Here is a 16,517-nt window from a genome sequence, read left to right as displayed (position 1 = left end):
AGGAGGGGAAGGAGAACAGGAGGTGGAGAGTTGCGGGAGGGAGCAGGAATCGGGAGGTGCCGTGGATGGAAGGGGTTGCAGCTGGAAGGCGGAGATTGGAATGGATGCAGGTGGTGGGAAGGGATAAAGAAGGTGATGGTGTTTCTTGAGCAATTGAGCAAAATCTGTGTCTGGCCTGGTAAATGGGAGAGATGGTGGTGGGGAGTAGATACAAGGTAGCAGCAAGGTTTCATTTGGGGTCTTTTGGAAACTAAAGAATGTTTTAGATGAAGGTGCAATATATTTGCTTTGGATTTTTTAAAATGTTAAACTTTAGAATTTGATCTTCATTTTCCTGTTTAAAGGTGGGTAACATCAATTGTTTATTTTTAGTCATTTTTAGAATGAAATTATTGAACAATAACATAAGTTTGAATTGTGTAGCAGTATGAAGCTTTGTAGCTATCTTTAATATCTTAGCATTGTTTTCTGAAGCTATGGATCATCTTATTTCAGACAAATAAGTGGAGACTTCCCATCTCCTATAGTCCGGAGCTCCGAGACTAGTAGAACTTCTCTGAGGCGAAATGCTACAAAAAAACATATTGACAGTATCCTTTTCGCTTAATACCATTCTGACCAAAGGGTCTTCAATGGAAGCATTTAACCTATATTTTCTGTGTGAAATGTTGTATTCCTTTTATTTTCTTAATTCTCTTGGACATTTTCTCAGTTGTCTTTGTGACTCAGGAATATTGTCATTTTTAAGAAATGAAGTATGGAAACTATTATTATCATCTGGATTGTAAGGACGAGAGCATATGGCCTGGGACATTTATTCGGGAAGGACTTGAAGATAATTATCAATATTTCAAAAAGAATCAACCCACCAAGAATAAGCCTTCAGAACATGGAGCTTGGCAATATCTCGTTCAAAGGATTTTTTGAAAAGTTGGCAGAGGAATGATCAAGGGCAGGAAAGATCCTCTCTTACATGCTGTGAATTGAAAGACATAAATAGGGCATTGACTTTTCTTTTCCAGTATTCTCGACATTTATTTCTGAACTTTTGCAAAGGTTATTAAAATGCACAATTTTCATCTGTCCGATTTTACTTGTGGCAAAGTATGCTTGATTATAATCTGTAGTTTATATCGGGGTTTTCATAAATCTATTTGTCCACTGGTGTACTCTTCATAGCAATATCTCTACCAATTACAGTCCACTTCCCAATCAATTCGCATTCTCCTCAATATAGTATGAAAGTTGTTTTTCCTTTGTTTTTTTTCTCTACCCCAAATTAACCTGCTGAGTTCAAGGTAAAAACTTTGACTAAATTTGTGCAGGTAATACTCAAATTCTGTATGGAGAGATTAAAGAAGAAAAAAAAAAGACAGTTTCTTGGATACACTCAGCAACAATGAAAATTCATAACTAAATTTGAAGACATTCTTGGCTCTGTGGCAGAAAGGTTCCGGCTCATGGAGGTAAAATCCTCTGGTCGTGTAACCACGCGAAAGATTCAAAATGAAGCTGTTTTTGAGGAAACTGAAGAAACAAGTATTGGCTTGCTTAAGTGTGATAGTGGACGTGCATTGATCCATGTGCTGAGGGAGGATATTCCTGGAAATACATCCAGGGATGTTATTTTTGTGGAACTGAGAAATAAGAAAGGGATGATCATCTTATTGAGATTGTATTATAGGCCTCCTAATAGTCAGAGGGAAATTGAGAAACAAATTTGTAAGGAGATCTCAACTATCTGTAAGAATAATAGGATGATTACGGTAGAAGATTAGATTACATTACAGTGTGGAAACCTGAGGGACAGGATGTAAATGTATTTGGAAAGGCAAGGACAGATTAGGGATAGTCAACATGGTTTTGTGCGTGGGAAATCATGTCTCTCAAACTTGATTGAGTTTTTTGAGGAAGTAACAAAGATGAGGGTAGAGTGGTAGGTGTGATCTATATGGACCTCAGTAAGGTGTTCGACAAAGTTCCCCATGGGAGACTGATTGACAAGGTTAGATCTCACGGAATACAGGGAGAACTAGCCATTTGGATACAGAACTGGCTCAAAGGTAGAAGACAGAGGGTGGTGGTGGAGGGTTGTTTTTCAGACTGGAGGCCTGTGACCAGTGGAGTGGAGTGCCACAAGGATTGGTGCTGGGCCCTCTACCTTTTGTCATTTACATAAATGATTTGGATGCGAGCATAAATGGTACAGTTAGTAAGTTTGCAGATGACATCAAAATTGGAGGCGTAGTGGACAGCGAAGATGGTTACCTCTGATTACAACAGGATCTTGACCAGATGGACCAATGGGCTGAGAAGTGGCAGATGGAGTTTAATTCAGATAAATGCATGGTGCTGCACTTTGGGAATGCAAATCTTAGCAGGACGTATACACTTAATGGTAAGGTCCTATGGAGTGTTGCTGAACAAAGAGACCTTGGAGTGCAGGTTCATAGGTCCTTGAAAGTGGAGTCGCAGGTAGATAGGATAGTGAAGAAGGCGTCTGGTTTGCTTTCCTTTATTGGTCAGAGTATTGAGTACAGGAGTTGGGAGGTCATGTTACAGCTGAAAATGTGTTGCTGGAAAACGCAGCAGGTCATGCAGCATCCAGGGAACAGGAGAATCGACGTTTCGGGCATAAGCAACACATTTTCAGCTCTGATCTCCAGCATCTGCAGACCTCACTTTCAGGTTGTGGCTATTTTCACTGGAGTGTCGGAGGCTGAGGGGTGACCCTATAGAGGTTAACAAAATTATGAGGGGCATGGATCAGGTAAATAGGCAAAGTCTTTTCCATGGGGTCGTGGAGTCCAGAACTAAAGGGCATAGGTTTAGGGTGAGAGGGGAAAGATATAAAAGCGACCTAAGGGGCAACGTTTTCGCACAGAAGGTGGTACGTATTTGGAATGAGCTGCCAGAGGAAGTGTTGGAGGCTGGTACAATTGCAACATTTAAAAGGCATTTGGATGGGTATATAAATAGGAAGGGTTTGGCAGGATATGGGCCGGGTGCTGGCAGGTGAGACTAGATTGGGTTGGGATATCTGGTTGGCCTGGGCAGGTTGGACCGAAGAGTCTGTTTCCATGCTGTACGTACCTATGACTGTAAAACAGGAGATTTAAATGTTGAACATGTGATCTGAAGGAAGTTGAATGAAAGATGAACAAAATAATTTTGTATCGAAGGAAAAAGTGGGAAAGTGGATAGAGCTTTGAGGAGCTTCAAAGGGAAAGGCTAGCGGATGAATAAAGCTATTAACATTGCACAAACAGAGCATTCTTTTGTTAATGGGATAAGAAACTGCATAAAAAGACCTGTATTTCTATGAACACCGTTTTGGAGAGTGACTTTTAAGAGAGAATGTTGGACATGGAGAGTTTGTTGAAATGACATTACACCTACTCCTCATCTGTATGATTGAATGATACATGATTTATAAAGTTGAAGAGGACGTGTTCAAATGTGGACAAGGTTGGCAGTGTAACGAGCATGCTGTTTTCATAGTTAAGGAAAAAAGGAGCAAGTCAAGGGAACCAAAAAAAAGTTAACATTTGTCAGAAAAATAATGGACTTTTTACTTATAGACACAATTTGTTTGCAATCTAGAAAGAGAAGAATTACAGCATTTTCGAAAATTAATTGAATCCTTTGAAGGAGTAGCATCAGGTAATTTAGTGAATATATTAGATTTGCAACAGACCTTGGGTAAGATACTATATGATATTTTCTGACCTTTGTCATGAGAATTTGAAATTGATGTCGTTGGCAAAATAGATAGCAAGCTGGCTGTAAGTCAGGAAACACTGAGTAGGATTCATATCGGATTCAAAATATTAACACTAATTTTCTCTCCTCAGATGTTGCCAGATCTGCTGAGTTTTTCCATTTTCTGTTTGTTTCAGATTTCAGCATCTATAGTATTTTGCTTTTACTTGAGGGCTTGTTTCTATGCTGTAGACTCAAGGAATCCTTTGAGGTAATGAATAATTACATCATGGTCAACGACTTTTGGAAGAATCAAAGCAAGGGTAATAGAGCAGTTTTGAAGAGTGACAGTTCAAATATCATCTGTATTTTAATTTGGGGATTCTGGTACTAATGTAGAACAAGTACGAATAAAGATTTGCTGGAAAGAAGTGATGACTATTTGTGAACTTTCAGATCCAACTTTGCTTAACTCATTCTCTAGAAATATTGTTGCACAATAAAGACAGTTCCAGCTTCCATCTTGTAACAGCTACTCGAGCTACAGCTCTTATATTCCAAGACTTCTGTAAGTATTAATTAGGATAACTGACTTTTGAGCCAGTAAAACTGCTTATTGCCACTCTGTAACATCACTTATCTCTAACCTTGTCTCAGCACATCTGCTGAAACCTTGATATGCCTCTTGACCTGGCTGTGCTCGGCTTCCCACAATATAGAGTCTGTAAATCTGAGCTCATCCAAAGCTTGCTAACTGTTGTACCTTTCTCTAAGCTCTCTTCATACATTAGCCCTGTACTCACTAAACCACATTTGATAACAGTTCAAAAAATCTTAAATTTCAAAGATTTTCTTTTCTTTTCAAATTCCTTTATTCCTCACCCCCTCCCGATCTTTGCAACCTCCTTCGATTCTGATCTCTTGTGCAACCCTGATTTTATTTGCTCCATCATGATATTACTTAAGTTTGGATATTCTGAGCTGATATTCATGCTAGTTATTGAAGTTAACTTCTGGTTTGTATTACAGATACACCACAGACTCGAATCTGTCCTCTAAAGCAGTCGGACGGGTCATCAATTTTAGGATCAATTAAACCAGCTCTACTTGTACCAGATACACATTTGGTAAGAATAAAACATTAATTCCAAGATTTATTCGCGTTTCTCTTCTTTGAAATAAATCAAGAATGTAAATGGTTGTAGTAAGAAAGATTAGGAAATGCATATGGCATTGAAAGAGAGAGAAGAAAAAGACAAAAAAAAACCTTTTTAAATTGTCAACTTGAATTTTCTTGAGATAGAATGAGCCTTGACACATGAAGCATCAGTTTTAGGACCAGAGCAATCACTAATATGTCATTAAAAGCTGACTCAGAATTCATGAGTCCTAACATCATCAGTAATTCCAAAAAGGAACAAATCTCATCCTCTTTCCTCCCTAAAAATCCAGAATTAGTGGGCAAATTAAGGTCTTGGCAGTCATTTGAATGTTAAGCTTATTGGTAAGAACTGTAACTATGTAGCCTGTAAAGAATCATGGTGTCTATGGCTGTAATGCATGAATTTCTATGTTTAACTGCACTTGTGCAGGTTGCAGAAGCTGCTGTCAGATTTAACCTGGAAAAATGACAAACACTAATAACCACCTTATTATTGTAGATAACTTTGAGCCAGTGTTTTTGGATATATTTGGTGGCTGGTACATGTTTGTCATGTTGGTACATCATAAACATGTTTGCGATCACTCATGAAACCTAAGTCACTGGTTAATAGCCCAGGCATAAGTAAGTCTCAAACTGATAGAAATCAGTCCTATTTTAGCTTATCCTCTGAATGTTGACATGCTTCCGGTAATTTGTGGCAATATCAGTTATCCTACTTCCTTTTTGTTTTAAACAAAGTGATATCAAAAGTTGTTGAATTGGAAATGTTGGAAAGTAAGGCAAAGAAAATAAATACAAAATCACCATAAAACATCAATAAAGTGACCTATTGTAGGAAGAGTGGAGTGAAGAAAGAAGGCATCTTAAATTTGGTTTCACTATACTGAAAAGTTCACTGTTTACTTCCTTTTTGCGGTCTGTTAAATGAAACTGGAATAATAATTAGTCTTTATTAGAAGTTAAAGTTCTGAATTATCATTAATGGCCAAAAAGGATAATTTTAAAATTTTCTGCTTTTTGACTCTAAACATTTTATATAGCAATATATAGCAGAAGATGCCGAGGACACTTCTTCATCTCTCTTCACTCAGCAGAGGACTAGCATGAAAGCCGCAGTTGATTCACCAAGAAGCTTTTCAGAAGACTTGACTGTTAGTGCAATTATGTTAAGGGAGGATGATCCAGGATTAACTGGTAAGAAATAGGCTTGATCATAAACTTGTAGGTAATCATTGATGCATTATGTGGGGCTGGGTGGTCCAGGAAATATAAATCTTCAGTCTATTTGCAGAGGCCTTGAGTGGAATCACATTCACAGTGTCAGTTCACCATTGGTGAAGTATATAATCAATATTTCTTACCTTGAACATTACATCTCAACTTACTGAAGTGAAGATAAGTGTATCAAAATCACCCTGTGCTCACTGTGCCTCAGTGTGAAATGCTTGCGAGGCACTTTCATCATAGCTGTGCATTTTATCAAGTACAAAAATTTCAGTGACTTAGTTGACATGTTTTGATTCTTGGCAGGTACTGAGAATGTTTCTGCTAAAATTCAATTAGGATTATACATTGTTATTGTTTAACCAAGTTACCCTGCATATGTGGTGCTGTTTCATGATCAGTGGAAAATTACAGCCTAAGCAGTCATGCTATCCTTGTAATGAGGTTTGGTATATTTGCAGCAAAAGCCTCAAAATCCTCTTTATTACAAAAGATTTGGGCTCTGCCTCATTCATATTTCAATTAGATGTTTATCTGGAAAAAATGCTGATCTGTTAATGGTTATAAGAACTATTAGAGTTGGTCTGCTGCAGAGAGCTCTCAAGGAGTTGCCCCGTGTCGGCCATCTTGAATCGATCAATGACAACAGTTCAATATTAAAAAATATGGAGAGTGGAATGTCACAATGCTGACTTGATATTAATTAAATTGAAAATAGTCTTTAGTGGGTTCCATTGATGAACCTAAGTCTTCACAATTTTTAAACCTGAGAAATCTAACAGTGAAAAAGTCTAAATTAATCCTCCAGAGATGAGTTCAGCTTGTACTATGGTATCTGCAGAATTTAAATTGTAGATTGTTTTAAAAAAAATCTGGAATAAACTGCTAGTCTTAATAATAATGACCAAGGAACTGCCATATTTTAAATAAAAACTCATCTTGGTTATTAATGACCTCTTTAGGGCCTGTATGTGACTCCAGACCAGCAATGTCATTACCACGTTACTGCTTTCTGAATTGGCTAGCCAATGTTGCTTCAAACCACTCCAGTTAGGTAAATTCAGAATAAAATTGACAGACTACCTGGCACAGATCTTGGTGCCAGATATGACAAGGCCATTCCTTGCTCAACCAACCCTCAAAATTCCTCTTCAACATTTAGGAATTTGTGGCAAAATTGGGAAAGGTGGCAGTACGTTGCTGTATGTAGGCCATGGCCATTGCAGTCCCCAATATTGACTCCACCAAAACTCATCAAAAGCGAACATGGAAACCTCCTGTTGATTGCCATCTACCACCTTCCCTCAAATGTAGAATCAGTGCTTCTCCATGCTGATCACCACTTGAGATTTGAGTTCAAGGTTGATTTATTGTTGTCATGTGTACCGAGATACAGTGAAGGATTTTTGCTTGCTCTACAGGCAAATGGTACCATACAAAATGTATTAGGGTAGCAGAACAGTGTGCAGAATACAGTGTTACAACCATAGGGAAGGTGCAGATAGATAGATCAGAATTAAAATTTGAGACATCCATTCAAAGGTCTGATAACAGCGGAGAAGAAGGTGTTCTTGAATCTGTTCAGACATGTATTCAAACTTCTATGTCTTCTGCCTGACAGAAAAAGGTGGAAGGGGGTGTAACCAGGGTCTTTGATTATATTAATTGGTTTCCTGAGACAGCATAAAGTATCAATGGAGTCAGTGGATGGAAGACAGGTTTGCGTGATGGACTGGATTGTATTCATGATTCTACTCAGTCTTGGGAAGAGCAGAGGGTAGCAAGTGGATACAGTGTACCTTGTGTGGGACTTTAGTGTACATCAGTGAGATCGGTTCAGTTATATCACTGCTGACTTGAGAGCTGTTCGAGTCCTGTAGGACACATCTATTAGATTGACTGGGCCAGGTGGTGAGGAAAACCTGACTTAACCTCATCATCTCCTTATCGAAGGGCTGCATTCGTCCATGATTGTACTGGATGAATGCCATTGCACAGCCCTTTTCAAGATGAGGTCCTCCCTTCACACTGTAGTGTGATGGTATCATGCTGAATGGGATATATTCAAAAATCTCCAAGGAACTCAAAACTGAGTTATTGATGTGCAATCTTTTATCAGCAGCAGAATTGTATTCCACTCTATTCTGTAACCTAATTTCTCAGGATATCCTCACTATCATTCCCATCAAGCAAGGGGAGCACATGTGATTTAATTTGGAGAGTAGCAGGCAACGAACAATGAGATATAAATTTGGTTCTGTTACAACACAGGATTATATACATACTAAACAGCAGAAGCAACATGCTATGAAAAAGCTAAGTGAAGCCACAAAAAGCTGATCATGGTAGTGAACAAATAATTAACTAACTGTCCTCAGTAATGGTGGAACTCAGCATTTGGGTGCGTGAGACAAGGCAGAATTGTTTGTGAACATCCTCAGTGAGAAATTAAGAATGAATGAGCCTCTCGGTCTCCTCGTGAAGTCACTGGCATCATAGATGTTAGTTTTCAGTTCTTTCAATGAGATATCAAGAAACAATTTGTGTGCATTAAATGTACTAGACTCTGCTAATATTCTGGCTGATGTATATAAGACTGTACTGTATTCAAACCTGCCAAACCATGCTTGAAATGGGCCCAGTACATTCTGTCCATTAAAAGCAGTTGCACACTATTAGCAGGACCAATCGGACCAATCCGACCAATCCAATAATCAGCTTATGAATCAACACTTGATCATTAGGAAAGTGTAGATAGTGTCGTTGACAGTATTATGAGCACTTTTTCACCAATAATCTCCAGTTTTACCAAGAATCCTAACAAAATTAAAATTATGGGAATCTGGGAGCTTTTAGAATTAGCTTTTCTCATCACTTACTGCATCTACATGCCAACCTTCAGCGACTGTTCCATCATAACTCCCAGGTCTCGTTGCACCTCACGTTTTCCTAAACTGCCACCATTCAAATAATAATCTGCCTTGCTGTTTTTATGACAAAAGTGGATACCTTCACATTTATCCACATTTGCCAGCCTGTCCAAGTCACCCTGCAGCCTCTTAGCATCCTCCTCACAGCACATGGTGCCACCCAGCTTAGTGTCATTTGAAAGTAATGAAAAGCTGTTCAGTTTTTATAAAACAAGGCACATGTTGAATGTTAGAAGCTCCAGTAGTATTTTGCAACTAAAATGAGACAGCAGAATTGAATATGCAAGTCTGAACACACTTGATGATAGCAAACATATAATTTGCACTTAAATTTGCATGTATATTGTATTATATTTCAGAGTACATTAACTCCATTCCACGTTTTGTACTTTTCTTTTTGACAGCGTCATCTGTTCTGTTTTCAAAGTTTTTGGAAGCGTTCTTGGCACATTCATCTACTGCTATCTTTGATTTGATCGAATCTTATGAAGCCAATTGCATGGACCAGGTAAGATTTTTAAAACCCGGCTTCTGCAACTAGTTTTTGGTAGAGTAGAAGCTTCTGTTTTATAAATTATATCAAATAATCTAGTTTTGTTTTTGTGTCTGAGAATATTGTGTATCTCCATAAGGCGTATGACCTGTAATGCTGTTTATTGTCAAGTTAGTTAATTTATGAAGAGCCTGAATTATACTTGTTTCTAATTTTTCAAAGAATTTAACTGATAAGCAGATTAAATATAATTAGTGGAACAAAGTGTGCACGTGCTCTAGAGCTTGTCATTTGTGTGTATTTAAAATTTAATATCTCCTTTTGAGACATCTTGCAGTTTTAAAAAGTGGAAAGCGAGTGCGTTATGTGATGGAGCCTTAAAAAAAAATCTCATCATTGAATTTTTTTCCCCGGAAGTGTGTGGCAGTTCTTAGCTCTTCAGCAAATAAATTAAGAGTAAAACTTCAAACCATATACATGCTACAACTACAAAATAGATTTATAGGGAATAAAAAAACAAGTAAAATGTATTTATTATTAAATTAATTTATTAATAGCAATTATTAATGAATTTGGGTACCTTTTAAACTGTTTCAGAAACCAGTTTGACAAAATATGTGAATTCATAACCGTTTAACTGAATCTTTCATCATTCTGTGGAGTGAAGTGAACAATCTAGGCTTACCTTTCAGATGAATTTCTCACTTTAATGAACATATAAGGCAGGATCATTGAAGGGTCTTCCCAGGAATAGCAGTGCTTTCATATTAGACCTCTATGCAGGTTGCTGATCAATATTTTATCAATTTGGGCAATGGTATTGGATTGGGCTTTCCTTCTTGTAATTATGGTCTTAATTATCCAGTACCCTTTTGAAGTAAAAAATAAACTGGCATTAATATTTCACAAAAGTGAAGTACTTAATAAAATATTCTCAACCTGTAGGGCTCAAAGTGAAATGAACTGGAAAATTAGAGGCAAATTGCCTTCCCATAAATGTGGGACATCTGTTTTCTAGAAATGATATGTCCACTAATTTTACATTCTGCTTTTGTGCAGCATCTAGTATCGCTACTGCTAACAAATCTAGATTTAAGAAAGTTACAATATTTGTCTTTGCTAATAATTCCAATTGAATTATATAAATCAAAAATATTAATATGCTATTGAAGCTTGTCTCGTGTTCCAAACTGTTGTGAAAATTGTACGCTCTTGTAACTTAAGACCAGTTGCCTCTTATACTTTTTATTTTACCAATATTGCTGTGTGGTATGAAATACCTGGGTGTAATTTTAAGAGAAATTGATTTCTTAGTTAAGAATATTGGCAAGTATACTGTGGTTATCATTTTGTTCTTTATGGTCTCCAGAAAGCAGTTGTAAATTGGTGATTGTTATTCAAGGAATACTTAGCTATAGATACTGGGTAAAGATAAATTGCAACATTGTGACTGATTTGGATGTTCCAACTAAGTATTTCTAAAAATGTGACATGTGCAAGGAGAAATCTAGCCTTGCGTAATTTTGTGTATATTTTACTTCGACTGAAGCAGTTGGGTAGAGATGAACAATGCACATTTAAACAGAAGAAATAAGCACTTCTAAATGTTCAATTGTTTCAGGTAAATATACTTCAGAAGATTGTAAACCGTGCAACCCCTGGGCAACAGAAATTTTCAAAAACAGCTAGTGTTCTCTGGTTCCTTCAGCAAGAAATGGTCACCTGGCGTTTAATTGGATCTCTTTACAGGTACAACATTCAATGTTAATACAAAACTGTTAGGAATGGAATAAAATGCAGTTGCATATTATAGCTGCATTATATTTCTTGGTGGCTACTCAAGCTCATGCTACCCTCTTGCACTTAGGATTTGTAGCCTTTTGCCTTGCTTGGTTGCACGCAATTCGCTCAAATGTTACAGATGTTATTAATTTGTATATTTCTATCTTGCTGCACAGGATGCTAATAACCAACTGAGTCTGTCAATGAAGATAAAACTGATAGTGCAGTCATTTATTTGCCAAAGCCTATCATTTAGGATTCTAATTTTTAAGATTGTTTTTAGAATTTTGGAATAAAAGCAGAAACATTTATTTTGCTGTTGTATATTGCACTTCGACTGAGTTAATTCATTTTACTTCACCTATCATGGATATCTTTATAATTTGTGCATGTATTTAGTGATGTATTGAATGATGGATTTCTGCCATGATATTGGATCTCTATTTAAATTGTGCAATGACAATCAAAAGCAAACTACTTCAAGATGATAAAGAAATGCAATGGTAGAAATTTCACATGACGAGATTCAGATGGTCTTTAGTTTGCTTCATAAAAAGTGAAGAGTAACAGCCTTGTTTGCTCTATTGTACGATTATAATCATGTGAACTGTAGGAAAGTGTGAGGTTAAGCACTTGGTAGGAAGAGTAGATTCATAAACTATTTTCTATTGGGTAAAAATTCAGAAATCTGAAGTGCAAAGGGACTTGGGAGGCCTAGTCCAGGATTCTTTGAAGTTAAACTTGCAGGTTCAGTTGGTAGTTCGGAAAGCAAATACAATGTTGGCATTTATTTCGAGAGGACTAGAATATAAAAGCAGGAATGTACTTTTGAGGCTTTACAAGACCCTGGTCAGATCATATTTAGAATATTGCAAGCAATTTTTGGGTCCTGTAGCTCAGGAAGGGTGTCCTGCCCCTGGAGCAGGTACGCAGGAATTCCTGAAGAAGGGCTCATGCCCGAAATGTCGATTCTCCTGTTCCTTGGATGCTGCCTGACCTGCTGCGCTTTTCCAGCAACACATTTTCAGCTCTGATCTCCAGCATCTGCAGCCCTCACTTTCTCCATAATAAGTTACACAGCCTGGATAGATTGGACATTGGGAAGATGTTTCCATTAGCAGGAGAGACTAGGACCTGAGAGCACAGCCTTCAAGGGAAGACCCTTTAGAACAGAGATAAGAAACTTGTTCAGCCAAAAAGTGGTGAATCTATGGAATTCATTGCCACAGAAAGCTGCAGAGGCAAGGTCATTGAATATATTTAAGACAGAGATAAATAAGTTCTTGATTGTTAAAAGTATTAAGGGTTATGGGGAGAAAGCCGGAGAATGGGGTTGAGAAACTTATTGTCCATGACTGAATGGTGGAGCAGACTGAATCACCTGAATGGCCTAATTTCTGCTCCTATGTTTTATGGTCTTATAATTACTTCTGATATTATAGATTTATGGATTTTTTCTGCGTATTTCCATGACATTTACACATTCCATGCATTTTATACGTAATGACAAGGTGTCTGGGTCGGTTCCACATGCTTCAGTTTTTATCTATCTTCGAGCTAGAAGGAGAACGTTTTACCTGGCCCCTCCATTTTAAAAAGTCAGATTGACCTTCCATTATAAGGCTGCCTTACTATCTGTGTGCGTTTAAAAAATCAAGTCACACAACACCCCAGGCTATAGTCCAATTGGTTTATTTTAAATCGCAAACTTTTGGAGCACTGCTCCTTCATCAGATGAAGTACAATACACTTGTACTTCTCCCCCTGACTCAAGAGCATCGCTCCAAAAAGCTTGTGATTTAAAATAAGCCTGTTGGATTATAACCTGGTGTTATGTGACTTCTGATTTTGTCCACCTCAGTCCAACACTGACATCGCTACATCAAGTTATAAATTGGCAGAAGCAGTTTGACCGATGAATGAAATGTTACCATATCCGAGCTATACTACATGCCTGCATTTAAATTGACAAACATTTTGGTGTTTAATTGTGAGCAACCATTATATTTTTTAAAAATTACTGTTATGTTCCTCTGACCCATTTCCCATTATCAGCTTCTACTGATTGGAAAATTGTCCTACAAATTTCACTGGAACAACATCGATGGAACCAAAAATCTGTTTTCATTGACCTACATAATTTATAAGCAGATATTTTCATGCAATAACAAAAGAAAACCTAAATTGTGTAGTGTTTTGCAGGATGTTACACAGTGCTTCGGAAGCAGCGAATATTTCTGCAGTGTAGTGATTATTATTATGGAGGAAAATGTAAAAGTAAATGATTGCTGCCATTTGCTGTGGAGGGTGTGAGTTAGCTCAGTTGGCTGAACGACTGGTTTGTGATCCAACAGTTTGGGTTTAATTCCCACTGGAGTTACCATGAATGACTTTCCTTCTCGTCATCTATCCCCACTTGAGATGTGGTGACCCTCTGGTTAAAACCACCATCTCTCTCTAATCAGAGAGCGGTCCTATAGTCTAGTAACACTATGGCTACTTTACCTTTTTACTTTTGAGTTGACTTAGATTTTTAGTACTGATGTAGCTCATTTAGTCGACTCTGACTCGGTGATTGAGAGTTCTGGTCTACTCCAGGATTGAGGATAATAATCTAGGTTACCACAGTATAGCTGAGACATTTGACTGAGAAACTTGTCTTTCACTTTGGGTGCATGTAAAATATCCAATGACACTGTTTTGTAGAAGAGTCGGGGAGTATCCCTGCTGTCCTGACCAGTATTTCTCCTTAAATTAATGTTACAAAAAGCAGATATTTTTCATTGCTGTTTGTCATGTGCAAATTGACTGATTTGTTTCCTGCTTCAAGTCACTAAGTATACTTCAAAAATACTTAACTGGCTGTTAATGCCTCAGAGATATTAAGATTGTGTAAGGCACTGTATAAATGCAAATTGGCAGCTCTTATGGCACAATGATAGTGTCCCTACTTCTGAGCTGGAAACGCTGGGTTCAGGTCCCATCAGCTTCAGGTGTGTCATCACACATTTGAACAGGTTGATTTTTAAAAAACAATCTGTATATGAATGCAGTGCAGTATACTTAAAGATGAGCAGTTTAGTGGCAAGTTCATGGGCTACATCTGTTTCCATTCTCTAAGAAGACTTTGACTTCTGTAAAGATAGCAGAAGATGTTAGAGAAAATATAAGCAGTGGACATACAGGAAAAGAAAATCCTAAAAAGAATAGTGGAATAATATGACTCAAGTCCACACATTCTTGATTGCTTTTACTTTTATCTTCTGGGCTAGATCAGTAATACATGGAAGTAATTTTAGTGTTCAATGATGTATAGTGGCTGTAAGAAGTTGCTGCACTTTTTAAAAAGAAAAGAGCTGTATTTTCCCTAACTGATTTTGTTTGCTATATCATTTCCAGGGACAGAATTGAATCCAGTGTGGAAGAAGGCATGATGTTTGAAGTAGCTGTAAGTATGACTAGTTGAGATATGTAATGAAAATATTCATAATTGACCAACAAAACATATTGATTGTAAAGAAGTCAGTTATTTTTTGGTTTACCCATTTCTTCCATGCAATAACTTACAAAAAGGACAGCGCAAGGAAATGATAAAATTATAGACTTGACTTCTGATCTCTGTCTGCACAGAGATCAGGTTACTGGTGATTCTTAATTCTGATATTGTTTTGGTTTGCATGGCTTATTAATTGAGGTAACCAGGCTCTTAAAATGGTTATGCACAGCCATACCTGTATGGTAGGAGAAAGTGAGTTCTGCAGATGCTGGAGATTAGAGATGGAAATGTGTTGCTGGAAAAGCGCAGCAGGTCAGGCAGCATCTAGGGAACAGGAGAATCGACGTTTCGGGCATTAGCCCTTCTTCAGGAATGAGGAAAGTTGGTCCAGCAGGCTAAGATAAAAGATAGGGAGGAGGGACTTGGGGGAGGGGCGTCGGAAATGTGATAGGTGGAAAGAGGTCAAGGTGAGGGTGATAGGTCAGACTGGGGTGGGGGCGGAGAGATCGGGAAGAAGATTGCAGGTTAGGAAGGCGGTGCTGAATTTGATGGATTTGACTGAGACAGGCTGGGGGGAGGGGAAATGAGGAAACTGGTGAAATCCGAGTTCATCCCTTGTGGTTGGAGGGTTCCTAGCCGGAAGATGAGGCATTCTTCCTCCAACCGTCGTTTCGCTGTGGTCTGACGATGGAGGAGTCCCCTAACCTGTATGGATGCTTGATCAGGTAGCAATGATGAAGTTACTGTAAAGGTCATTTATGAGCAGCTTGCCCCCCCCACTAAAATATTGCCACATCTTTTAGCAATTTCTGCGTTTGATTTCCAGCATCTGTAGTTCTTTGGTTTGTTTGTGCATGGCTTGGACGTTTAAACAATGAAGAAAATTGGAAGGGATTGTTCATCATCACATCATCCTCCACCACCATTTCCGCCACCTGCAACCGGACCCCACTACCTGAGAGATATTTCCTTCTCCACCCCTATCCAGCTTCCGTAAAGACTGTTCCCTCTCCGACTCCCTCTTCAGGACCGTATGGTAGGTTACCATACCTGTATGGTAACCTACCAAGGCCAGCTTATGCTCTGCATTCATGAGAAGGTTTGGGTTGCAATCAATTTGGAGAAAGCACTGTTTTCAATCAGGTTTCCCCTAACCTGTATGGATGCTTGATCAGGTAGCAATGATGAAGTTACTGTAAAGGTCATTTATGAGCAGCTTGCCCCCCCTCACCTCCATCCAAAGCCCCATAAGAGCCTTCCACATCTATCAAAGTTTCACCTGCACTTCCACAAGTCATTTACTGTATCCATTGTTCCCGATGTGGTCTCCTCTATACTGGGGAGACACGACACCTACTCGTAGACTGCTTCATACACCATCTTCGGGACACCCGCACCAACCAAGCCACCCCACCGTCCCATGGCCAAACACTTAAACTGCCCCTCCCACTCTGCCAAGGGCATGCAGGTCCTGGGCCTCTTCCATCGCCACTCCCTAACCACCTGATGCCTGGAGGAAGAATGCATCATCTTCCACATTGGGACCCTTCGACCCTATGGCATCAATATGGATTCACCAGTTTCCTCATTTCCCCTCCCCCGCCTTATCCCAGATCCAACCTTCCAACATGGGGCAGGTGGGGGTGGAGTTGAGGGCAAGTGGGTGGTGGGATTGGATGGGGTTGGGGGCAGGCAGGGGGCAGGATTGAATGGGGTTGGGGGCAG

The 16,517-nt window shown here is 38.6% G+C and overlaps 1 protein-coding gene across 1 annotated transcript in view; it reads left to right on the top strand.

Moving 5' to 3' along the window:
- Window positions 1-16,517, top strand: part of nup107 (nucleoporin 107) — a 56,645-nt gene that overhangs the window by 4,829 nt on the left and 35,299 nt on the right. The window contains exons 2-8 of the mRNA XM_043708883.1: window positions 475-590; window positions 4,187-4,270; window positions 4,732-4,829; window positions 5,908-6,061; window positions 9,426-9,529; window positions 11,136-11,263; window positions 14,696-14,744. Of these exons, the coding sequence (XP_043564818.1) occupies window positions 475-590; window positions 4,187-4,270; window positions 4,732-4,829; window positions 5,908-6,061; window positions 9,426-9,529; window positions 11,136-11,263; window positions 14,696-14,744 (733 nt within the window). The remainder of the gene's footprint in view (window positions 1-474; window positions 591-4,186; window positions 4,271-4,731; window positions 4,830-5,907; window positions 6,062-9,425; window positions 9,530-11,135; window positions 11,264-14,695; window positions 14,745-16,517) is intronic.

This window comes from Chiloscyllium plagiosum, chromosome 19, assembly GCF_004010195.1.
Source record: "Chiloscyllium plagiosum isolate BGI_BamShark_2017 chromosome 19, ASM401019v2, whole genome shotgun sequence".
NCBI lineage: Eukaryota > Metazoa > Chordata > Chondrichthyes > Orectolobiformes > Hemiscylliidae > Chiloscyllium > Chiloscyllium plagiosum.
The sequence above is the reverse complement of the archived record's forward strand: the minus strand, read 5'-3'. Positions and strand labels throughout refer to the sequence as shown.